Source organism: Hyperolius riggenbachi, chromosome 2 (genome assembly GCF_040937935.1).
Source record: "Hyperolius riggenbachi isolate aHypRig1 chromosome 2, aHypRig1.pri, whole genome shotgun sequence".
NCBI lineage: Eukaryota > Metazoa > Chordata > Amphibia > Anura > Hyperoliidae > Hyperolius > Hyperolius riggenbachi.
The window spans coordinates 88,790,917-88,816,245 of record NC_090647.1 but is presented as its reverse complement, the minus strand read 5'-3'; the positions used below and the strand labels follow the sequence as shown (position 1 = coordinate 88,816,245).

The 25,329-nt window shown below is 46.6% G+C and overlaps 1 protein-coding gene across 1 annotated transcript in view; it reads right to left on the bottom strand.

Annotated features, from left to right (window-relative positions):
• Positions 1 to 25,329, bottom strand: part of TEX26 (testis expressed 26) — a 50,762-nt gene that overhangs the window by 5,175 nt on the left and 20,258 nt on the right. The window contains exons 3-6 of the mRNA XM_068267030.1: positions 11,552 to 11,633; positions 10,996 to 11,158; positions 9,066 to 9,222; positions 1,256 to 1,432 (exon numbers count right to left, since the gene is read on the bottom strand). Of these exons, the coding sequence (XP_068123131.1) occupies positions 1,256 to 1,432; positions 9,066 to 9,222; positions 10,996 to 11,158; positions 11,552 to 11,633 (579 nt within the window). The remainder of the gene's footprint in view (positions 1 to 1,255; positions 1,433 to 9,065; positions 9,223 to 10,995; positions 11,159 to 11,551; positions 11,634 to 25,329) is intronic.

The window sequence follows — 25,329 nt, the reverse complement described above, 5'->3', positions numbered from 1 at the left end:
ACACTCACACGCTCTCTCTTACACTCTCTCTCTCTTTCTCACACACACTCTCTCTCTCTAACACACACACACACTCTCACTCACTCACTCACTCACTCACTCTCTCTCTCACACACACACACTCACTCTTTCTTACACACACTCACACTCTCTCTTACACACACACTCACACCCTCTCTCTTACACACACACACACACACACACACACACTCTCCCTTACATACACACACTCACACTCTCTCACACACACACTCACACACACTCACTCACACACACACTCTTTCTCCCTTACACACAAACACTCACACTCTCTCTTACACACTCACACTCTCTCTTACACTCACTCTCTCACACACACTTTCTCTTACACACTCTCTCTTTCACACACACTCACTCACACACACACTCTCTCTCTCTCTCTCTCTCTCTCTCTCTAACACACACACACACTATCTCTCTCTCACTCACTCACTCTCTCTCACTCACACACTCTATGGACCATGCATGCTTGGTAAACGTGCTTTCATCCTACTGGGCATGCAGGGACCTTACTTGTGCATGCCCAATATGGACACCCTTGTCCATGGCAGCACTTATTTGTTAATCATAACATTTTAATTCCTAATTCACTTTTTGGAGAATACGTTCTCCCACAGTAAAACAGAATGCCCCTGAGAAACTGTGGAAGTAACATTCTAATGTGGGCAGTATGGTGACTGAGTGGTTACCACTCTCACCTTGCAGCACCAGGTTCATAGCTCAAATACAAGCCAGGGCACTATTTGCATGGGGTTTGTACATTCTCCCCTTGTCTGGGTGGGTTTCCTGTGGGCATTCTGGTTTCCCCCCACATTCTAAAAGCATACAGATAACTTGTTTTCCCCTTAAAAAATGGAAGTCATTGGAATGATCCAACTTTACTTGTGCTGCCTCCCTGGGGGCATTACATTTAATTCAGAAAATTACTGGTTTTATTGTGGGATAATGTTTGCATTTGGAGTGAGTAGTTGGTAAAGATTTTGTTATTTTTATTGGGGGGGGGGGGGGGGGCGGTTGGTGACATTGGGCCTTGGGTGGAGAATACTACAAATCCGGCCCTGCACAGGTCCTATGACGTTTGGAAATCTGTAGCTACTGACTGCATCATTTTGGCAAGTTCTGTGCTGTCTACACTGATCCAGCTCTGTGGTGTCACGTGGCCTCCCATTTGTGCTGCATATCCTACACTGTGGTTCAGAGACGAGGTAGAACTCACCAGCTCCTTTAGCTGGGAGATGCCTGGTGGAGTAACAGCCATACTTGTGGGTGACATCGTCCAGCTCTGGAGCACGAGGCTGAAGCTGATAATGGAATCGAGACTCGGTGGCCGGAGGCTGAGGGATTGTCTTTCTCCAGCTGAGCGGAGCATTTATTGCATATTTTATCTGATACCCTGTGTGTAAGACAAGAAGAAATGAATGATTACATCACACATCACAACATTGTGATAAAAACACCGGCAACCAGGTACAAATATCACCCATACAGTAATATGAAAAGGTCACCAGTCCATCAGTGTCTGATAAGCTCCTTTATCATGATTGATTCCAGCATAGAAAAGTTCCAATTTAGTAAACAAAAATAAAATGTTAATGCCCCTAAAAGAAAATTGCATTTCCATTATAAAATTGTCATAAGCTTAGACCAATCCTGAACAAGCCTTTCTGCAATTAAGGTTATTAAAGGAAACAAAAGGTGAAAATAAACAGATGAGATAAACAATTGTATTTATCCTCCTTCAAAAATGACTTTTTTAGATATCCGACAGTTTTTGTTTTTTAAATTAAAATCTACTTTTTCAGTTTTTGCTGTTTCATTGGCACTGCTCAATTACACATTCATTGAAGTACTTCACAGCTAAAATCTATGAATTGTTGACCTTTTTTATCTCTTTTCTGCTCTCAGAAGCCATTTTCTGCTAAGAAAGTGTTTTATGGTTGAAATTCTTTATCAGTGAGGGTTTGATCAACTCCTGAACCAGACAGAAACTGTTGCTTGTATACCTGATGTTTAACGCTTTCAAAAAAAAAAAAAAAAAAAAAAAGAACACAGCATAGTTATTTGTGTGCTAGGCACTGTACATACACATGTCTATCTCATCATGTTACATGTCACCTAATTTATCCTTTAAAAATTATCTTTCCATCGTAGGTAAACAAGGTCATATGCTACTTGAAGGAATACTTAAGTCACCTAAAAAAAATGACTTTTAATCACCCGGGGCTCCCCTCAGCCCCCTGCAGCTGAACGGTGCCCTCGCCGTGTCCCTCCGATGCGCCTGGACTCGCCAGCGGCCACTTCCGGTTTGGCCGTCACCGGCCGACAGGCTGGGAACGCAGCTGATTATCCCCGTCCCCGGCCGCAATAGCGCCCTCTGTAATGCTATTTCGGCTGGGGACGCGGGTAATCAGCCGCGTTCCCAGCCTATCGGCCGGTGACGGCCAAACCAGAAGTGGCCGCCCGCGAGTCCAGGCACATCGGAGGGACACGGTGAGGGCACCGTTCAGCTGCAGGGGGCTGAGGGGAGCCCCAGGTCAGTAAAAGTCATTTTTTTTTAGGTGACTTAAGTATTCCTTTAACTGCAAACATAACAACTCGTTGCAGTACAGATTGACTACAAACTCAACCTTGTGAAATATAAGAGCACTTAATAAATACAGCTGTTGTTAATTATAGCACTTTATAAATAAAATTGTGGTTAGGTGCACAGAGCAGGAAACACTATGACTCCATTCCAACACCTGTACTAATATATGGATCTGCAGCACGTCACAGCCCAGCTCATGTAGGGAACAATGCAGCAGAGAGGCTGTGCTTCCCATGCACATAACACAAAGTTATCAAGCTGACATGATGTTTGCCATTAACTCTTGCTGAAAATAGAACTGAAATGAATGCAGATAAATGAGAACCAATGTTCTAAAACACACACTGCACCCAGGGACGTAACAATAGATTCTGCAAGGGATGCAACCGCAGGGGGGGGGGGGGGCACAGAAGCCCCAGGGGGCCCTGTGGGGGAGAAGTTTATTTTTTCTGTTTATTTTTCCTGTATGGAGAGACTGAAAAAAACTTTCTGCTCTCTGCACATTTGTTCTAATGACTGCATCTGCTCAGCCACTGATAAGGAATCGTACAAAGTTTTGCAGACAGTCTCTATTCAGTGGTCAGCAGGGTATTTTTTTTTTATCACAGAAGCTATTCTAATTGATAGAGAAAATGCATGCAGTGCTTCACTGCTGTCTGTTTTTATCTGCATGTGGAAAACACATTCACATGTGCACTAGCCAACTGAATAACATTAGTTCTCAGTTTATTTGTGCAGAAAGCGAAGGGGGTCCCCTCCAAAGTTTTCACCGGGGGGACCAGTGATTTCTAGTTACGCCACTGACTGTACCCATTTAATGTGCAACATACACCTCTTCTAAATTACAGGGCCAAGTAGGTAAGGTATTCAAATATATTGAGAACACAGGAAAAAAAACGTTTTTGATTTTTGTGCAAACTAGCTTCCTTCTACCACCCTGTGACATCTTTTACAGGAAAAGTATATATATATATATATATATATATATATATATATATATATATATATATATATATATATATATATATATATATATATATATATATATATATTGTAAGGGAACAAGTCCAATTTGTGTAGTCTCAGGGGATTTAGGCAGATTGCAGGGATCAGTTTGGTCTCAGAAACAACAGTTCAGTCAGCAGACCAAGTTTTAAGCTGATAGCATCAGCTTTATTTACAAATCCAAAACACAGGAGTACAACAAAAACAAAACATAAAAATAAACCCTAGCCTGTCCGGCTCTAACTAACATACAAATATTCCCTCTCTATGCAAGAGAGAGGATCTAGCATCCAGCTCTACAAACAGTATGATTTAGTTTGGTTTACTCACTGTGTCTGGCTCTCTCCTTACTGCAGGCAGGCAGATCCCAGGAAGAGAGAGAGACTAACACTGGAGACACCATATTTAAAGGGTTTCCCCTGAAGCCTAATGAGGCAATTAATTAGCCAGGCTTCTTCAAAAGCCTGGATAGCCTGGTGAATGGAAGTCCCACCCGCTCACTTCCATTCACTCCAGGGCCCCTTTTACCGGCTTTTCCAAAAAGCCAAATGCAGTGAAAGAACACCCTTTCACTGCTGAAATTCTTGCTGCCCTGGAGTTTTAACATATATAAGAGAGAAATCTGGGAGAAATATACACACCTTCTACCTCTAACCCAGCATTTCTCTCACACACCCTCCCCCTCTGTTTCGACGTAGGGGTCGGAACATAACTAGCCCCAAGACAGTGTACCCGGGACAAGGCATCTGCATTTCCCAGCTGGGACCCGGGTCTATGCTCCACTGTGAACTTGTAGTTCTGAAGGGCCAGGAACCACCTTGTCACCCTTCTATTCTTTTCCCGATTTTCACACATCCATTTTAGGGGGGCGTGATCAGTAACTAATGTAAACTGGCGGCCTAACAGATAGTATCTAAGCTCTTCCAGAGCCCATTTAACTGCTAAACATTCCTTCTCTACTGTAGCGTAGTTTCTTTCATGGATGTTCAGCTTTTTACTCAGGAAAACCACAGGATGCTCTGAACCTTCTCTGATTTGGGATAGTACTGCTCCCACTCCCACATCGGATGCGTCCGTCTGCACAATAAAGTTTTGTGTGAAGTCTGGGGTAATCAGCACTGGTTGGCTACATAAAGCTTTTTTAAGGGTCTGAAAGGCCTGTTCTGCCTCAGAGTTCCACTTGATCATTATAGACTTGGTCCCTTTTGTAAGGTCAGTCAGGGGGACCGCTATAGTGGCAAAATTAGCTATGAACCGTCTGTAGTAACCAGTGATTCCCAAAAAAGCTCGAACCTGTTTCTTTGTCAATGGTCTAGGCCAGTCCTGAATTGCTTGCACCTTGTTAAGCTGAGGCTTAACTAGCCCTCTGCCAATGTTATACCCCAAATATTTGGCTTCTTCCAGGCCTATGCTACATTTTTTTGGGTTGGCTGTCAGTCCAGCCATACGTATGGAGTCCAGCACGGCCTGTACCCTAGGTAGATGGGATTGCCAATCCGTGCTATGGACGACCACGTCATCCAGATACGCTGCTGCATACTGTCTATGGGGCCTTAAGATTTGGTCCATGGTACGTTGGAAGGTGGCCGGGGCCCCATGTAACCCAAATGGCAACACAACATACTGGAACAGACCTTCGGGAGTGCTGAAAGCAGTTTTCTCTTTGGCTTGGTTTGTCAGGGGGATCTGCCAATAGCCCTTGGTCAAATCTAAGGTCGTCAGATATCTGGCTGTTCCTAGTCTCTCAATTAATTCATCCACACGAGGCATAGGGTAGGCATCAAATTTTGAGACAGCATTTAATTTTCGAAAGTCATTGCAAAAGCGCCAGCTCCCATCTGGTTTAGGAATTAAGACAATTGGACTGGACCAATCGCTATGCGACTCCTCAATGACCCCCAACTCCAGCATTTTTTTAACTTCCTGAGATATGGCTTCTCGTCGAGCTTCTGGCACCCTATAAGGTTTTACGTTAACCCTTACCCCAGGTTCAGTTATGATGTCATGTTTTACCAAAAAGGTTCGACCCGGTTCCTCCGAAAAAACATCCCTATTCTTCATTACAAAGGCCTGTACTTCTTTCCTCTGAGTGTCGGACAAGGAGTCTGCCACCTTAACCTCTGGCACTAAGGGTTCTGCACTTAGGGATGAAGTAGGCTTGGTGAACAGTGACAACCTTTCTTTCCTCTGCTAAAACAGAGAACGGAAAATCTCTAGTAGCCCCAGCCTCCGATACACCCTCAGACACATTAGTACCGGAATCAGGGGAGCTTCCCTTTGAGCCAGATGGGTTCATAACCTTGTCTGTCTCCCACAATTTCAAAAAATGTGGGAAGTTTCTACCCAAAATGACATCGTGTGGTAAAGTGGGAACCAACCCTACGGGGTACATTAATGTCCCGTAGGCAGTTTTGATTTCCACTTCCGCAATAGAATACTCGCGAGTATCCCCATGTATACATGTAACCCCTACTTTATCGTGCACATATTGAGGAGTTTCAACCAACACAGATTTCATCAGGGTAACCTGACTACCAGAATCCAACAATGCATTTACTTGTTTTCCTTCCACAACATCATTACACAGGTGCTTATCATTCCCTGTCTGTGGAAGGGCAGTACACACAATCTGAGCATACATTGACGTACGTCTATTTGTTAAGGCCATATCACACTGCATAGGTTCATCAGTTAGGCTGCAGTCTGCAGCAAAGTGTCCCAGCATATTGCACCTGAAACACCGCACTAACTCTTTATTAGGTCCTCGGCGAGGAGGGGGCCCTCCTGACACATTTTGGTACTCTCTGAGTCTAGCGCTAGTAGATTCTCCACGTTGGAGCATGCTCTTATCAGTAGTAGATCCTTTTTTCCATGCAGGAAGCTTTCCCTTGGGAACAGGGGTTCGCTCCACTTGTTGAAGGCTGAGTAGCTCCTCAGCAGAAACGTACCTCTCCACCATTTCCACAAGTTGATCAGCAGTTTTTGGCTCTGCATGGCTTACCCATTTGCGCAAAGGTGTCGGTAGAGACCTAAGGAACCGGTCCATCACTACTCTCTCCACGATCTGTGGTCCGGTTAGAGTCTCCGGTTGCAGCCATTTTTTAGTTAGATGAATTAGATCATGCATCTGGGAGCGGGGAGGCTTTTCTGTTATAAACATCCACTGATGAACACGCTGGGCGCGGACTGAGAGCGTAACCCCCAGTCGGGCCAGAATCTCAGCTTTTAGTTTGTCATAATCTTTAGCGGCTAGGTGATCCAAATCAAAATAGGCTTTTTGGGGTTCCCCAGATAGAAAGGGGGCCACCAGATCCGCCCACTGCTCTCTAGGCCACTCCTCACGCTCTGCAATCCTCTCAAATGTGGAAAGGTAAGCTTCAACATCATCATTTGTAGTCAACTTTTGCAGATAGTAGCTAGCACGAATAGCACTTGACTTAGCGGTTTCTGTAGGCGATGCTGCTGCACTCCTTGCAGCTAGCTGCTGCACCACCTCTTTGAGGAGCTCATGATCTTGACGCTGTTCCTCTCTGTTTGCAATCAGCTGTTGTTGCTGGACTCTGGTGGCCTCTTGCTGGGCAGCCGTAGCCTGTACCAGAGCCTTGACAATGTCATCCATATTGACATGCAACAAAACACTTTATAATGATGTTTTGCAATTAGGTTTCAAGCCCTTTAAAAAAAAAAACCAAACAAAAAAAAAAATTTTTTTTTTTTTTTTTTTTTTTAATGCCCGCATCCTCCACCACATGTAAGGGAACAAGTCCAATTTGTGTAGTCTCAGGGGATTTAGGCAGATTGCAGGGATCAGTTTGGTCTCAGAAACAACAGTTCAGTCAGCAGACCAAGTTTTAAGCTGATAGCATCAGCTTTATTTACAAATCCAAAACACAGGAGTACAACAAAAACAAAACATAAAAATAAACCCTAGCCTGTCCGGCTCTAACTAACATACAAATATTCCCTCTCTATGCAAGAGAGAGGATCTAGCATCCAGCTCTACAAACAGTATGATTTAGTTTGGTTTACTCACTGTGTCTGGCTCTCTCCTTACTGCAGGCAGGCAGATCCCAGGAAGAGAGAGAGACTAACACTGGAGACACCATATTTAAAGGGTTTCCCCTGAAGCCTAATGAGGCAATTAATTAGCCAGGCTTCTTCAAAAGCCTGGATAGCCTGGTGAATGGAAGTCCCACCCGCTCACTTCCATTCACTCCAGGGCCCCTTTTACCGGCTTTTCCAAAAAGCCAAATGCAGTGAAAGAACACCCTTTCACTGCTGAAATTCTTGCTGCCCTGGAGTTTTAACATATATAAGAGAGAAATCTGGGAGAAATATACACACCTTCTACCTCTAACCCAGCATTTCTCTCACAATATATATATATATATATATATATATTATTGAGGGGGTATTGAGTCAAGCATTTTAAAGGTGGCCATACACTGGTCGATTTACCATCAGATCGACCAACAGATCAGATCAGAGAGGGATCGTATGGCTGCCTTTACTGCAAACAGTATGGAATCAATTCACCATCTATGAAGCTGCCGCCTCCCCCCTGCATACATTACCTGGTCCGGCCGGCGCGAATCCTTCAGGCTCCGCTGTCTTTTTCTCCACGCTTGGCTCCAGCTTCACTTAACTTCCTGTCCGGGGGAACAGTAGAGGGCGCTCTACTGTTTAAACTTCCTGTCGGGACAGGAAGAAGTGAAGCCTGCCGGAACCCAGTAGAGAAGGAGCAGCGGTGACAGCAGGGACACGCGCCGGTGGAGCAGGTAATGTATTGCCGCTAGCGTCAGTCGTCGGACATTCGAACGCCGCTATCGACGCACTCCCGACCTGCCGGCAATCGAGCGAAATGTTCCGCACGGACGGATCGACGGGAACGATCGATTTCGGATGGAAATCGATCGTTTGGTCAGCGTTTGCGCAACAATTTCACAGCAGATTCGATCACAGTGATCGAATCTGCTGTATCTCGGCGGGAAAATCGTTAGGTGTATGGGCCCCTTAAGGATTTTTTTGCCTTCCTCTAGATCAACGGAGATAAGTAAGTGTGTATGCTAGTGTTAGCGTTATGCTAGTACAATACTTTCTGGTGATAGACAAATGGCTTTTTTCAACCCAACTACGGTAACTATGTAGGTTCATATTGATTAGAAAAAAATGTGGATAACCCATTCTAGTTGCAAGATAACATTAAGAATTTATTACATGCACTTCTGAACCCTTTACAAACATTCCTATGAATGGGAAGTGTTCCAGTCACTACCAGCGATGTCAGGTTCTTCCGATGGTCTTTAGATGTCAGATTTACTGCAGTCACACAGGGAATGTTGTAGGTTAGAATGCACCTTGTTTTACAAACCTCCAGAACCCAGATGTGGTCGGAAGACATAATGTAACACAGGAGATAAATACTGGTACTTACCTTGTGGTATGCCTAGATAGTCCTCCCTATATGTGGAGAGATACTGGGATCTCATTGCCCTCTGGACCTCCTCAATAGTTGGTGGCTTAATCCAAGGAGAACGGCTGTCCTCTGAAATCCTTCTCTCCTCATGAGGTAGCTTCCAAGCTGCAAATGTCTGAAGATAAAAAGAATATACAGCAGGTTGACAATGGCCCTCATTGTACATTAGGCCTTATTTCCTAAAGCACCTCAGGGGATACCCAAGAATCTCCAGTAGGGATATCATAAACAAGCCCATAAATCCAGACTAGAGTTTTTAAAAAAGCGCCCGCTATTATGTGGATAAGGATTGCAGGTCTTACTTGGGTCGTACTGGAACATACTGCAGGCTTTAAAGGGACACTTAAGTCAAACAAAAAAAATGAGTTTTACTCACCTAGGGCTTCCAATAGCCCCCTGCAGCTGTCCGGTGCTCTCGCCGTCTCCCTCCGATCCTCCTGGCCCCGCCAGCAGCCACTTCCTGTTTCTGTGACAGGAGCTGACAGGCTGGGGACGCGAGTGATTCTTCGTGTTCCCAGACACATTAGCACCCTCTATGCTGCTATATGGTATATGATATATGCTGTAGCAGCATAGATGGCGCTATTGTGGCCAGGAACGCGAAGAATCACTCGCGGGACGCCTGTCGGCTCCTGTCACCGAAACAGGAAGTGGCTGCCGGCGGGGCCAGGAAGATCAGATGGAGACGGCGAGGGCACCGGACAGCTGCAGGGGGCTATTGGAAGCCCCAGGTGAGTAAAACTCATTTTTTTTGTTTGACTTAAGTGTCCCTTTAAAGGGCAAATATAACAAGAGGGATATGGTGGCTGCCATATTTATTTCTTTTTACGTAATTCCAGTTGCCTGGCTATCCTGCTGATCCTCTTAACTTTTACTCATAGACCCTGAACAAGCATTATTGTCAGATTTGAAAGTAAAAGTTCATCTCTGATCCACTTTAAATTCCTCTGTGGATTTATACAAAACATGCAGTGTTGGTGGGCCTTGAGGACAGGGTTGGGGTACACTGCTTTAAAGGATATCCGGGTTGAAATGGAAAAGTTAATTCTTACTGATCTGAGGCGATTTCCAGCCCCTAGCATTCTATGTGGTCCCTCACTGCAATTCCACTGCCATCCAGTGCACTTCTAGCCCTTCCAAAGGTCACGGACCACAGCTGTGGCCGCAGACTTCTGTGCATGCGTAAACATGTCCATGCACCTCTCTCAGCCATGCTCCCATAGCCAGCAGCATTCTGAGCTTGCACAGTTCAGAGAGTTAAACGGCCCATGCGCAGAAGTCCCCAATTACAGCTGTAGTGAGTGATTTTTCAGAGGGGCTAGCTGAGCACCGGAGGGCAGCAAAACTACAGCAAGGGACCACAAAGACTGCTGGGGCTGGAAGAAACCTCAAAGATTAACATTTCTTTTTCAGCTCGGATGCAGGGGGTGTGCAGGCAGAGGAGTGCAGCTGTCATTGCTTGGCTGGCAACACACAATCCGAGGTGCCAGGGACAAGAGATGGAGTGTTGGTGAATTATTATCTTTTAGGAAATCCATTGGACCGACTGATCATCTAAAATATTGCCTGCAGATCCCGTCATGTACAGAAGCCATTACCAGACCCCCCAACCATCCCGAATTCAGCAGGACTGCACCGTGTTGGGGTGTCTGTCCTGCTCTTTTCCCCCCTTGTTTCCCCGCTGGGCAGAGAGCACCCAACAGCACCCCCTTCCCACCCAGTGTCACCCTCTCCCACCCACTGGCATCCTCCTCCCACCCATTGTCACCCTCTCCCACCCACTGGCACCCTCCTGCAAAAGTAGGGGTGTGGCTTAAGACCACACAGGGGGCATGGCTTAAAAGCCCCTCCTTCTCATCTTCAAAAGTTGGGAGATATAAAATAATACCTTATCAGGATGGGGCCGGTTGTTTCTGGTTCCAGATGATGTTGCAGCTCTTATAAGCTCAGGCTTGGAATACGGCTTCCAGCTAAACTCATCACTATAAATGCTTATTCCAATGGGGTCACACAGAAAGTATGGATTCCTGTAGCCTTTCGAAGTCTTAGGACTGTGAGGAACAAGATCAGCACATTAAGACATGAAGAAAGTACATAAATGATAACACACATCTCATGGATAGAGCTGACACACATCTGCGAAAGGAAACCTTTCTAAGTACTCATTCACACTATTGACCTTGGGATGCACATTTTGGCAATGCATCTAGTGTGCGATATACAAGAACAGCAGAAGTGCACAGACTGCACTATCTGACGTTCTCACTATGGTGCTGCACAGCAGTGTGCCGTAATAACGCATTTTTGGTACAACGCAATGATGGCCCACTCACATTAGTGTATGGTATAAGCAGTGCAATAGACGTTAATGCAGATGGTGTGCAATCACGTACTTTGGGTTCAGAACGTACAATTGACATAAGATGATGTGCCTTCTGACTTACCGTACGGCAATAATGGTAGGGCAGTCTTTCTGTGGGTAATCTCGTTTCATCGATGTCTCGTAGGGGTCCCAAATATTCCCTCCTAGATAAAACAGTAAACAGGTTTCTCTGAAATATCCATAGACCGTAAATTAATTTTTCCTGGAAACAAGAAATAGTAACTTGTGGTGCTGTGTGATCCAATAATGTTGCCACAAATGGTCCTACACAGAGCAGCAAGATTGGGCAGTCCTACAGAGAGGGAGGAGGCAGAGAAGAAGACTTCTACAGCACAGCCTTATAATAATAATAACAACAACAGTAATAATAATAAACATTTGTATAGAGCTTTTCACCTATCGGACTCAAATTGCTTGAAAGCTGTAGCCACTAAGGGAGCACTCAGTAGGGCACTGTGGAGCGTTGGGGTCTCTTGCCCAAGAACCAGCCAGGATTCAAAACCTGGTCTCCTGTGTGAAAAGGTAGTGTCTAACCAGTGCACGATCCATCCACTTTTTTTCAGTTAAAATTATAGGGCTAGTCAAACCCGGCCCATCAATTACTTTGCTGAGAAGGGTTTAGATTGTTTTAACTGAGCCAATTTTAAAGTAGAAAAGCATAGTAGACAGAGGAGGAAGGAAAGATATGTAATTGTAATTTTGAATCATTTAACACACTTTTCCTCTCCCAAAAATGAGTGGGGAAGGGGGGTGGGGGGCGTGCATCTTATAAACTGAATACAAGAAGTTCCCAACTTACAACAAACACCCACCAACCCATCGCGATTATGTCGTCGTCAGGGACTCCCTGTCCTGCGCTCCTCCAGCCCCATTTTGCTTGCAGAGTATCACCTGCTCTGGGAGCCTCCACGTGATGAGCAATGTTCTCTCTCCCTCATGGGCTCATGGGAAGCCATGAGGAAGAGAAGACGTCGCTTATTGCGTGGAGCTTCCCTAAACATATACTTAGCGCAGGGGAGCACAGAAGAGAAGGGGGACCCCACAGGCCCAACAGGGGCTCTGCAGTCAAAAAGGGGACACCGACAGAAACAAGGGGGATACAAGAGTTCCATGTGAGAAACAACAAGGCACAAGGGGGACATAATAGCTGGGGGGAGAAGCTGACACACCTACACCAGGTTTAGTATATTTTTTCCCCTGGCTTTTGTCCTCTAAACCTAAGTGCATTTTATTGCCAGGAGCCACTTATGGTTTCAAAAATGCCACCACTTGTATTAACACAATTCAGCCTAATATAGATGATAGTAAATTAAGCTTGATTGCATGCTCTGCTGTGAGGAAACCTTATAGAGTTGATCAATTTCTCCTACATAAATGCCCCTACAGGTTGATCATATGATTGATTTCTTTGAATCTGATTGGGTGGCTGTATTTATGTAATCATGTCACTTCTGCTTCATCTACAGCTAAAGCTTTGTGTAAATGAAGGACAGCTGTCTGTGCATATAAAACTGACGTGAGCCCCCGGACATACACACGACCAAGTGTCCCGAGAGGACATGAAACAGCCGTCGTTGAGTCCCTGACTGTGCCCTAGCACCCACCTCCACTCCCACATTAGGGATAATATGCACAGTATATTTGAATGGAGACAACACATTTGCGGAAAATGCCTATGCTGTAAAATATGTGCAAGCTGTATTCACATCAATTAAAGCTACAGAACATCACTGTTGGTGCCCAACTCTGCTTCTTTGGATTCACCATTGGTCAAACGTCGTCTTTCCGTCTAACCACGGAGCACATCAGAGACCGATGATGCAGGATTCAAGCTAATAACGTGGGTGAGTCCTTTTTCTTCTTGTGTATATGCAATAATTGTTATTTGACTGCAGAGTTGGGGGGGGGGGGGGGGTCTTAGGAGTGGTCGGTTGCCTTCAATATAGTGCCTCCATTATATAGCACTAGAGGCGCCCCAAATATTAGGTAGCTAGAGGAACCTCAGTATTTAGTAGCTACTGATGCACCTCACTGAAGTCAGTGGAATGTCGTCAGTGGATTGCCAAGAGCAGGGTGACTATCCTCTCATTTACACTCTCATCAGGACTCTGCAAAGGGAAGGAGGGAGGGAGACACTCAGGGAGGGGAGTGAGATGCCTTTCCATCATCAGGCGCCTGTAGGCATGTGCCTACAGTGCCTTATGGTAAATCTGGCCCTGGGGAAGAGACAGAAAGAGCAGTGGGCCTTGTTTTTTTTTTTTTCCTTATAAACAACACATCTGCCCAGTAATTCTTGTACAAACAGGCATGCATAACTTGGCCCAATGGCATGAAGTCTTTTTATAGACAGAAGAAGGGTAAAGAATGGTAAAGGAGTGACAGACTGTCCACTACATGGAATACATTTATGTTCATCTGAATGTGGACTATCACTATTCCCCCAGCAGGGACAGCTGTGCAAGACTAGAGACCCTTGCAGAGCATGCTGCATCTTTCCTGTATTTGCATCTAGGTTTTTCTATGAACCATGGGAAAAAGGGAACGCAACTGGAACGTGAAACAATCGAACGATGGCAAGCAGGGCGCAGCGGACCAAATTGTGACACCTCCACGGCTTGCAGGCAGGCCTCCTGCCACCTCCTCTCCTCCTGCTACATGCTCTTCGCTGTCCTCCTCCTCCTTGGCTGAGTGGCAGTTCTCCTCTCCAGCTACACAGCCCCAGCTCCGCAGGGCCTATGCTGCATGCCAGGTACGACGCTGTCACGCCATCTTAGACATGTCTTGTCTCAAAGCGGAGAGTCACACTGGAGCAGCTCTCCTGGCTGCTCTTAAGAAACAGGTGGATGAGTGGCTGACCCCGCACCACCTGGAGATAGGCAACGTGGTGTGCGACAACGGCAGCAATCTGCTTGCCGCTTTGCATATGGGGAAGCTGACACACATACCCTGCATGGCACATGTCATGAATCTAGTTGTTCAAAGATTTGTGGCAAAGTACCCTGGCTTAGCGGATGTCCTGAAGCAGGCCAGGAAGTTCTGTGGGCATTTGAGGCGGTCTTACACAGCCATGGCACGATTTGCAGAAATTCAGCGGAAAAACAACATGCCGGTAAGACGCCTCATTTGCGATAGCCCGACTCGCTGGAATTCGACCCTGCTCATGTTCTCCCGCCTGCTAGAACAGAAGAAAGCCGTCACCCACTACCTCTACAACTACAGTAGAATGAAACAGTCTGGGAAGATGGGGATGTTCTGGCCCGACAACTGGACACTGATGAAAAATGCATGCAGGCTCATGCGGCCGTTTGAGGAGGTGACCAACCTGGTGAGCCGCAGTGAGGGCACCATCAGCGACTTAATTCCCTACGCTTACTTCTTGGAGCGTGCTGTGCGTAGAGTGGCGGATGAAGCTGTGAATGAGCGTGACCAGGAACCGTTACGGCAGGAACAGGCATGGGACCAATTTTCATCAGACCCAGCTGTTTCCTCAACACCTGCGGCAGCACAGAGGGGGGAGGAGGAGGAAGAAGAGAAGTCGTGTGCAGAAGACGAGTCAGACTCAGAGGATGATGAGCAAGGTGTTTCTTTGGGGGAGGAGGAGGAGGAGGGGACGGCGGCAGGAGAACACCCGCAGCAGGCGTTGCAGGGGGCTTGTGCTGCTCAACCTTCCCGTGGTATTGTTCGCGGCCCCGGGGAGGAGGTTGACTTACGTGACGTCACTGAGGAAGAGCAAGAGGAGATGGAGGGTACTGGATCCGACTTTGTGCAGATGTCGTCTTTTATGCTGTCCTGCCTGTTGAGGGACCCCCGTATAAAAAACCTCAAGGGGAATGAGCTGTACTGGGTGGCCACACTACTAGACCCTCGGTACAGGCACAAAGTGGCGGACCTGTTACCAACTCACCGGAAGGTGGAAAGGATGCAGCACATGCAGAACCAGCTTTCAACTATGCTTTACAATGCCTTTAAGGGTGATGTGACAGCACAACGCCAGCAAGGTACCACTGCCACTAATCCTCCTCCCGTGTCTACGCAGTCAAAGACAGGACGCTCCAGCGATCTCATGGTGATGTCGGACATGCGGACGTTCTTTAGTCCAATGCCTCGCCGTAGCCCTTACGGATCCACCCTCCACCAACGCCTGGAACGGCAGGTAGCCGACTACCTGGCCTTAAGTGTGGATGTAGACACTGCTGTGAACAGCGATGAGGAACCCTTGAACTACTGGGTGCGCAGGCTTGACCTGTGGCCAGAGCTATCCCAATTTGCCATCCAACTTCTCTCCTGCCCTGCCACAAGCGTCCTGTCAGAAAGGACCTTCAGCGCAGCTGGAGGCATTGTCACAGAGAAGAGAAGTCGCCTAAATCACAAAAGTGTTAAGTACCTCACCTTTATCAAAATGAATGAGGCATGGATCCCGGAGGGCTGCTGCCCGCCCCAAGACTAAGTCAGTCCCCGCACACACAGCATCTCTGCCTGCACGCCGTGTGACTGGCTGCCTGGGCTGCCCCAAGAAGACTAAGTCGCTCCCAGTCCCTCCACACAGCATGTCTGCCTGCAGGCCGCTTGACTACCTTCTCCGCCACCACCAACAGGGTCCGGGACTCCAGGCGGATTGCTGAATTTTTTAGGCCGCTGCTAGCAGCGGCCGCTGTAATAATTTTTCTGGTGCGTGTACATGACTGCCTAATTTTTCTGGCTGCACTGCGGGCAGCTGCAACAACAAAAGAAAAGGCATGTACATGCGCCCATTCCCCTTCGTGATCATTACCTTGCCGTGGTGAAGGGGCTTGCGTATCACAATGAAGCAATGACCGGCGCCTAGATGAGTGTCTCGGGATGCACACAAAAGATAATAAGGTCGTTGCTTCATTGTGGTCAGACCAAATTTGATCAGCTGGACAGTCACTGTTCTGTCATTCAGCTACATCAGCCAGGCGACCATATGGGCTGTAAAGCCACCAAAACCTGCACTCTCGCCATGGTGCGCACCAGTCCAGCACGGCCGTCACTACACAAACAGCTGTTTGCGGTGCGTTACACGGTGAGTTTGGTGTGTCAGTGTGAAGCAGTACCTTAATTACACTACCTGATTGATGTATACACATGCAAGATGTTTTAAAGCACTTTAGGCCTGTCATTTAGCATTCAATGTGATTTCTGCCCTTAAAACGCTGCTTTGCGTCAAATCCAGATTTTTCCCCGGGACTTTTGGCATGTATCCCACTCCGCCATGCCCCCCTCCAGGTGTTAGACCCCTTGAAACATCTTTTCCATCAGTTTTGTGGCCAGCATAATTATTATTTTTTTTTCAAAGTTCGCATCCCCATTGAAGTCTATTGCGGTTCGCGAACTTTAACGCGAACCGAACGTTACGCGAAAGTTCGCGAACCTAAAATCGGAGGTTCGGCCCATCTCTACATACTACACCATATCGGGCTCTCGGTTCTCCCCCTTTCTTTCAAACAATACAAAGTGGTGTACACGTGAGAATTGGAACGAAAATCATACAGGATTCCACACATTAAAAAAAAAAAATAATAACTGCAAAGTGGGGTGTGTGTAATTATTCAGCCCCCTGAGTCAATACTTTGTAGAACCACCTTTTGCTGCAATTACAGCTGCGAGTCTTTTAGGGTATGTCTCTACCAGCTTTGCACATCTAGAGACTGAAATCCATGCCCATTCTTCTTTGCAAAACAGCTCCAGCTCCGTTAGATTAGATGGACAGCATTTGTGAACAGCAGTTTTCAGATCTTGCCACAGATTCTCGATTGGATTTACATCTGGACTTTGACTGGGCCATTCTAACACATGGATATGTTTTGTTTTAAACCATCCCATTGTTGCCCTGGCTTTATGTTTAGGGTCGTTGTCCTGCTGGAAGGTGAACCTCCGCCCCAGTCTCAAGTCTTTTGCAGACTCCAAGAGGTTTTCTTCCAAGTTTGCCCTGTATTTGGCTCCATCCATCTTCCCATCAACTCTGACCAGCTTCCCTGTCCCTGCTGAAGAGAATCACCCCCAGAGCATGATACTGCCACCACCATATTTGACAGTGGGGATGGTGTGTTCAGAGTGATGTGCAGTGTTAGTTTTCCGCCACGCATAGCGTTTTGCATTTTGGCCAAAAAGTTCCATTTTGGTCTCATCTGACCAGAGCACCTTCTTCCACATGTTTGCTGTGTCCCCCACATGGCTTGTGGCAAACTGCAAACGGGACTTCTTATTCTTTTCTGTTAACAATGGCTTTCTCCTTGCCACTCTTCCATAAAGGCCAACTTTGTGCAGTGCACGACTAATAGTTGTCCTATGGACAGATTCCCCCACCTGAGCTGTAGATCTCTGCAGCTCGTCCAGATTCACCATGGGCCTCTTGACTGCATTTCTGATCAGCGCTCCCCTTGTTCGGCCCGTGAGTTTAGGTGCACGGCCTTGTCTTGGTAGGTTTACAGTTGAGCCATACTCCTTCCATTTCTGAATGATCGCTTGAACAGTGCTCCGTGAGATGTTCAAGGATTTGGAAATCTTTTTGTAATGCCAATAGTCAGAATGCCGGGGTCCTCACCCACCCAGGCTTCACACACCTGGTCCGCCGGTGCTCAGACACTCCGTGGCTCACCACTCCACCAATATGTTACGATAACAAAGATATGAGGTCGGCACTCCACTGGCGATAATAAACTTGCGTTTATTAAAAGAGTTGCAAACACAGTGTTTGCAACTCTTTTAATAAACGCAAGTTTATTATCGCCAGTGGAGTGCCGACCTCATATCTTTGAAATCTTTTTGTAGCCTAAGCCTGCTTTAAATTTCTCAATAACTTTATCCCTGACCTTTCTGGTGTGTTCTTTGAACTTCATGGGGCTTGATTCACAAAGCGGTGCTAACTGTTAGCACGCCTGTGAAAACCCCCTTAGCACGTCTAAACAAGCTTTTCGCGCATAAAACTTTACGCGCGCAAAACTTTATGCGCACAAAACTTTACGCGCGTACTGCACAGAGCGCAGGGCGCTCCGCGCGAAGTGCCCATTAAAGCCTATGGGACTTAGCGCGCATAAAACTTTGCGCGCGCAAAGTTAGCGCGCGATCTGATTGAGAAATCCGGTGCTAACCTACTTAGCACCCTGGTTAGCGCGTCTAAAAACTTTAGACGTGCTAAGTAGGTTAGCACCGCTTTGTGAATCAAGCCCCTGGTGTTGTTGCTCCCAATATTCTCTTAGACAACCTCTGAGGCCGTCACAGAGCAGCTGTATTTGTACTGACATTAGATTACATACAAGTGCACTCTATTTAGTCATTAGCACTCATCAGGCAATGTCTATGGGCAACTGACTGCACTCAGACCAAAGGGGGCTGAATAATTACACACACCCCACTTTGCAGTTATTTATTTTTAAAAAATGTTTGGAATCATGTATGATTTTTTTTGTTCCACTTCTCACATGTACACCACTTTGTATTGGTCTTTCACGTAGAATTCTAATAAAATTGATTCACGTTTGTGGCAGTAATGTGACCAAATGTGGAAAACTTCAAGGGGGCCGAATACTTTTGCAAACCACTGTAGTGATATAGTTTTTCTAAGATATTTGGTTTGTAAACTGGCCAGTGGCCACAAGAGGGCGCATGCTGGAAGTTATTAGTAAGGAGTAGCACTGGGCTCCATTAGGGGTGAGTTATCCATGCTAATTGTGCATGAGTCACTGTTGTAAGAAACTATACATTGGTTGCTATTGACAACAACACTACACCTTTTTTCCGGCACCAGCAACTCATTAATAAGAGCTGCAAACACGACTCTCATCACAGCAACAGCATAGGAGATAGAACTTCTTAGGCATCCTCAAAGTTTAGGAGTTTATTCACTCAACAGATAAGACAATACATTTCGTTACATCTTAGCAAAGCAGATTGTTCTGTAGTCCATTGTGTTACAGCTTTTTGATTCCATTCCTAGTGAATGGTAATCAGTCTTTATCTTCAGTCTATACTACTAAGTTACATCTAAACTACGTATAAACAGCATACATTTAGATAAGATAACAAGACATAAATAAAGGTAAAAGGGTTGAAGCCGCCAGCAATGTCAGGAAGCAGAAGACTGCCTCTCTGCAGCCTATCATCTGTTTTAATACTGGTCAGGAAACAGTTAAATGTGACATCATCTGAGTCATACCCCCAAGCCTACAATTGGCGGGCATGGGCATGTGACCCACTTTATTAATTAATATTCTATTGCTTTATACCCTAGTTACAAAGAATGCAATGTTTTGTAAATATCGGCTTTGTTTACCTTTCTGTCGTCTAACGGTTGGAGCAGTTAGACCTTAGACCTGATAACCCATTATGTGGCCTTCCACAGGGAACATGTTCCTGGTAACTGACCGCATCATCTCTTCTGCAAGAAACTCTGCTTAAAGGTAGACTCTGCGAACCAAGCCTTTTACCTAACCTCAGTTCAGGCAACTGAGGCCTACATATAATACTTACAATAATAATACAATAACATTTCTATAGCGCTTTTCTCCCATAGGACTCAAAGCGCTTAGGCTCTCTCAGATTCAGTAATTGGTAGGATGAAGTATTCACACAACAAAAGTTATATTTCTGCAAATGCCAGACTGAACAGGTGGGTTTTCAGTCTGGATTTAAACACGTCCAAGGATGGGGCTGTCCTGATCTGTTGAGGTAAGGAGTTCCAAAACGTAGGGGCAGCATGACAGAAGGCTCTGGGACCAAAAGTTTCTAAGTGGACTCTGGGTATGACTAGATTATTAGAACCTGTGGATCTGAGAATGCGGGGATTGCTTCGCAGCTGTAACATATCTTTCATGTATCCAGGGCCTAGATTATTCAGGGATTTAAATGTCAGTAGGCCGATCTTGAATAGGACCCTCCATTCTATAGGTAGCCAGTGAAGGGAATGCAGGACTGGCGTTATGTGGCAGTGACGGGGTTGGTTGGTTAGCAGTCTGGCAGCAGTATTCTGTATCAGCTGTAGGCGGTACAAGGCCTTTTTTGGAAGGCCAGTGTAGAGAGCATTGCAGTAGTCCAGTCGGGATGTGATGAAGGCGTGGACTAAGGTTGGCAGATCTTCTGGGGGTATGAGGTGCTTGATTTTTGCAATGTTCTTCAGGTGAAAATAGGATGATTTCACCACAGCAGAGATTTGAGTTCTGAAGTTTAAATCCCCATCAATTAGAACTCCCAGGCTACGCACATGATCAGAGCTGCGTAGATCCGTGCCTCCTATTCCCAGTGGTGAAGACTGCAAGTTAAGTTGTTTTGTTATCATGCTCTGCCCTCCAATCAGAAGGACTTCAGTTTTGTCTGCATTTAGTTTCAGCCAGTTGTCATTCATCCATTGCTGTAGTTCACGTAAGCAGGCGTTTATAGTTGGAGTTGGGTCTGTCACACCAGGCTTGAAGGAAAGATATAGTTGGGTGTCGTCTGCATAGCAGTGGTATGTCAGGCCATGTTTTTGGATTAGTTTTCCCAACGGTAGCATGTAAATCGTGAAAAGCAGGGGAGAGAGGATTGAGCCCTGGGGCACCCCATACTTAAGTGTTACAGGGGTGGACAGGAAGGGCCCCATAGACACTTTGTGGGTTCTGCCACTCAAGAAGGATTGGAACCACTGAAGTACTATGCCATCAATGCCGCAGTATTCCTGTAGCCTGTTTATCAAGATGTCATGGTCAACTGTGTCAAAGGCTGCAGAAAGGTCTAGCAGTATGAGGATCGAGCACTCTCCGCTGTCTCTTGCCATGAGCAGGTGGTTGCATATTTGGATGAGGGCAGTTTCAGTGCTGTGGTGTTTCCTGAAGCCAGACTGGAATGGGTCATAACTGTTATTTTGTAGGATTCTGGCTTCTAGCTGGAGGTATACAGCTTTTTCGATTAGCTTTCCCAGAAAGGGGAGGTTAGAGACAGGTCTGTAGCTGGTCATTGCATCTGGGTCCAGGGAGGGTTTTTTGAGGAGAGGCCTGATGATTGCTTCCTTCAGTAAAGCAGGAAATATCCCTGATTGTAAGGAACAGTTAACAATTTTGAGGAATACCGGTACGAACAGGTCGGGGCAGTTCAACATGAACTGTGTTGGGCCAGGATCCAGGTCACAGGTAGTTAGGCGGACGTGAAGGAGGATGCTTGATGTGACTTCTTCATCAATTTCTTTGAAGTTTGACCAAGGTGTTACGTTGTCTCTGCTAATGGTCTTCGGCGCTATATTAGGCTCAGATGCTGTAAGTTGGATGGCGGACCTTATAGCGGAGACTTTGTCTGTGAAGAAATGGGCAAATTGGTCACAGAGGTCCTTTGAAGACTCGATATTAAGTTTTTGACATGCTGGGTTGCAGAGTTTTTCCACTGTGCGGAACAGTTGGGCTGGTTTGTTAACTGCATTTGCAATCTCTTGTGATAGAAAGGATGATTTTTTTCCCGTGATTACCTTTTGGTAGCTCTTCAAGTGGAAGATTAAGGCATGTTTGTCTTCTGGGGACTGAGATTTGCGCCACAGCCTCTCAAGTTTTCGGCCTTGTCTTTTCAGCTCTTTTATAGCGTTATCAAACCACTATATAGGCCCTAGCCTGTACACAGACCTAACACTAGCCTAGCACAATATACAGTATATACACTACACTAGCTGACTGAACTATAACAATCAAATCACTGGCTATCTGTAAATGAGTACAATAAAGGTGTTAAGAATGTGTTTAGGAGGTAAAACGCTGTGTTAAACAGTTGAAAAGCACTTGCTAAGACACACAGCAGCACTGGAGATGCTCTCAGTACCGCAGAGTCACAAGCAAGGACGCGCTCCCTAAGATGGCCGCCGCCTTATATAGAGGAGGGGTGGGCCAGTCTCCCCTCCTCTGATTGGTGGCTGGGGCCATCGGGTTGGCCCAATGACGTCATCCCCTGGATACCGAAACCGAATTCGTGAGGTACTGTTTTGCTGAAATAAAAAATGTCTCGTATATACAAGATGATCAACCATGTCAAAAGTCACAGAAACATAGACGCAGTGGTGTAGCAATAGGGGATGCAGAGGTAGTGACTGCACTAGGGCCCTTGGGCCAGAGGGGCCCTCCTTCAACTGGTTTATTAGCTTTTTATTGGTGCTGGTAATGATCATCTCTGTATGTGCTTTGATTAGGTGCAACCAGGGTTGCTCGCCAGAGATTGCTAATTCGAATTTACCCGTGATCACGGGTAGATTTTCATGATTGCAGAATTCGAATTCGAAGAGCGATACTGCTCCCGAATTCAAATTCGAATGTACGCGAATAGTCACTCTCTAATTCGGCCGTGATCACGGGCGTTAGCGCGTGATCACGAATTCGGTTTCGGTATCCAGGGGATGACGTCATTGGGCCAACCCGATGGCCCCAGCCACCAATCAGAGGAGGGGAGACTGGCCCACCCCTCCTCTATATAAGGCGGCGGCCATCTTAGGGAGCGCGTCCTTGCTTGTGACTCTGCGGTACTGAGAGCATCTCCAGTGCTGCTGTGTGTCTTAGCAAGTGCTTTTCAACTGTTTAACACAGCGTTTTACCTCCTAAACACATTCTTAACACCTTTATTGTACTCATTTACAGATAGCCAGTGATTTGATTGTTATAGTTCAGTCAGCTAGTGTAGTGTATATACTGTATATTGTGCTAGGCTAGTGTTAGGTCTGTGTACAGGCTAGGGCCTGCTAGCCTAGGTAGCCTTAGCCTACTACTAGCTTAGGTAGGTTAGGGATTATAGTTAGCTGTGTACTAGTACTAGTTTAGTTAATTTGTACTGTTAGTCTGTGAGTTTATTAGCTTCAGTACTGCGTTAGTTACTGTGAAGGCCAGCATCTGTTGTGATCTGTGACTGTCATCTGCCCGACCCTATTGATAGTGTGCGTGTGTGACAGACTTTTATTTTTACTCACTGTCTGTCACAGAGTTAGGGGTTATAGTTAGTTGTTACCTACGTACTAGTTTACGTAATTTGTACTGCTATTGCTATAGTCTGTGAGTTTATTTAGTGCTGCAGGCTTCACTACTACTGTGTAATAGTTACTTCACAGTCCACTAGGCCAGGCCAGCATCTGTTGTGATCTGTGACTGTCATCTGCCCGACCCTATTGATTGCGTCCGTGTGTGACAGACTTTTATTTGTCACTGTCTGTCACACAAGTTAGTTATCGACTACTGTAGACTACACTACTGTTAGTACTACTACTATTAAAAAAAACAAAAACAAAAAAAACTTTCTTTTTTTTATCACTCACCACCAGTCACCACCAACCTAGACTCTTTATTAAAGTTTACATCCTTTCCCGCCCTATATATATATATATATATATATATATATATATATATTTGTTTTTTGTTTTTCTTATTGTATTTCTATATTATTGCACAATGACTGGCAGAGGTAGAAGGCGAGGCACCACCAGGAGAGGCAGCGCCATTGCTGCAGCCACTGCCAGCAGCAGGTCTGTGACTGGTCCGCTGCCAGCAACTGACCGCAGAGTTGTGGAAGAGGGAGCAGTCTTTGAGACGGGTCGTCGCCCCGGCCCATTGCAGAGAGTCAGGCGCAGGCTGTCGTGGAAATGATGGTGGAGCAGCAAGCCACCATTTCCAGCCAGATCTCCAGCACCAGTGAGACCAGTGCCACCACCAGCACTCCGGTCCGCAGCAGGTCTACACCACCACGTGAGGTCACGTCGACCCCAGCGACCAGCCTGCCCTCACTGAGCTCGCTCTTCACCCCAGGGACCGCAAGCATTTTGAGGGATGTTGTGGAACAGTTTGAGGAGGAGATGATGGGGGCATGCAAAGAGGAGGAGTATGAGGTGGAGGAGCATGTTGTTGGCTCACAACAACCAAAATTTCATGAGGAGGAGGAGGGGCCTGATGTAGGGGATGTTGGGGCAGAGGAGTTGGTTGAGGGCTCAGAGGAGATGTTTGGGAATGATGATGATGATGAGGTGGGGGACCGTCCCTATGTGCCACCACCACAGTTGGGTGAAGGCAGCTTGTCATCGGAGGAGGAGGCGTCTCTGACACAGAGGCGCGGAAGCAGCATGGCGGCGAGCATAAGGCGTGGAAGGCAGGAGCCACAGCCTGCTGCTTCAGCCGCTACCACCACCTGCACAAAAGCTCCTCCAAGCAAAGGGAAAAAAAACCACAGCCCTCCAAAGGCAAAAAAATTCCTCAGCCCTCAAGCTTGAAGGGCAAGTTGAAATCCCCAGTCTGGCGGTACTTCACTGTGTGCATTGACAACAAGACTCGTGCCATTTGCCACAGTTGTGGTGCCAGCCTGAGCAGAGGTCGCGATCTGAACAAGTTGTTGGGTACCTTGTGCCTGCAGACCCATTTGAAGACCAAATTTTTTCAGGACTACAGTGAGTTTCTGAAGCTGAAGGACAGTGGTGCAGGCAGTGGTCAGAGCCAGACAGCCACTGCACAGACTTCAGCAGCAGCAGTATCCCACCCTCCTGCTCATCTAGCATCAGCAGCAGGTGCACAGAAACTCACTGCTCGCCCCCCCCCTTCCCCGGGCAGCCAGTCCTCAGTGGCCTCATCTGCTCCCTCCACAGTCGCCCCCTTATCTTCCCATGCAGGCAAACGCCGCCAGACCCTGCTCAGCGAGTCCTTTCCCGGTGTGACCAAGGTTCTGCCTCCCACCAACAGGCGCATCCGGCTGCTGAACAGGTTGCTTGCCCGGGCCATGTGCTCCCAGCTCCTGCCATACTCTTTTGTGCAGGAGGGGAGTGACATGAGAACGCTCCTACAATACGGGATCCTGGAGTGGCAAATCCCAAGACGCCACTACTTTTCCCGCACGGTGATCCCA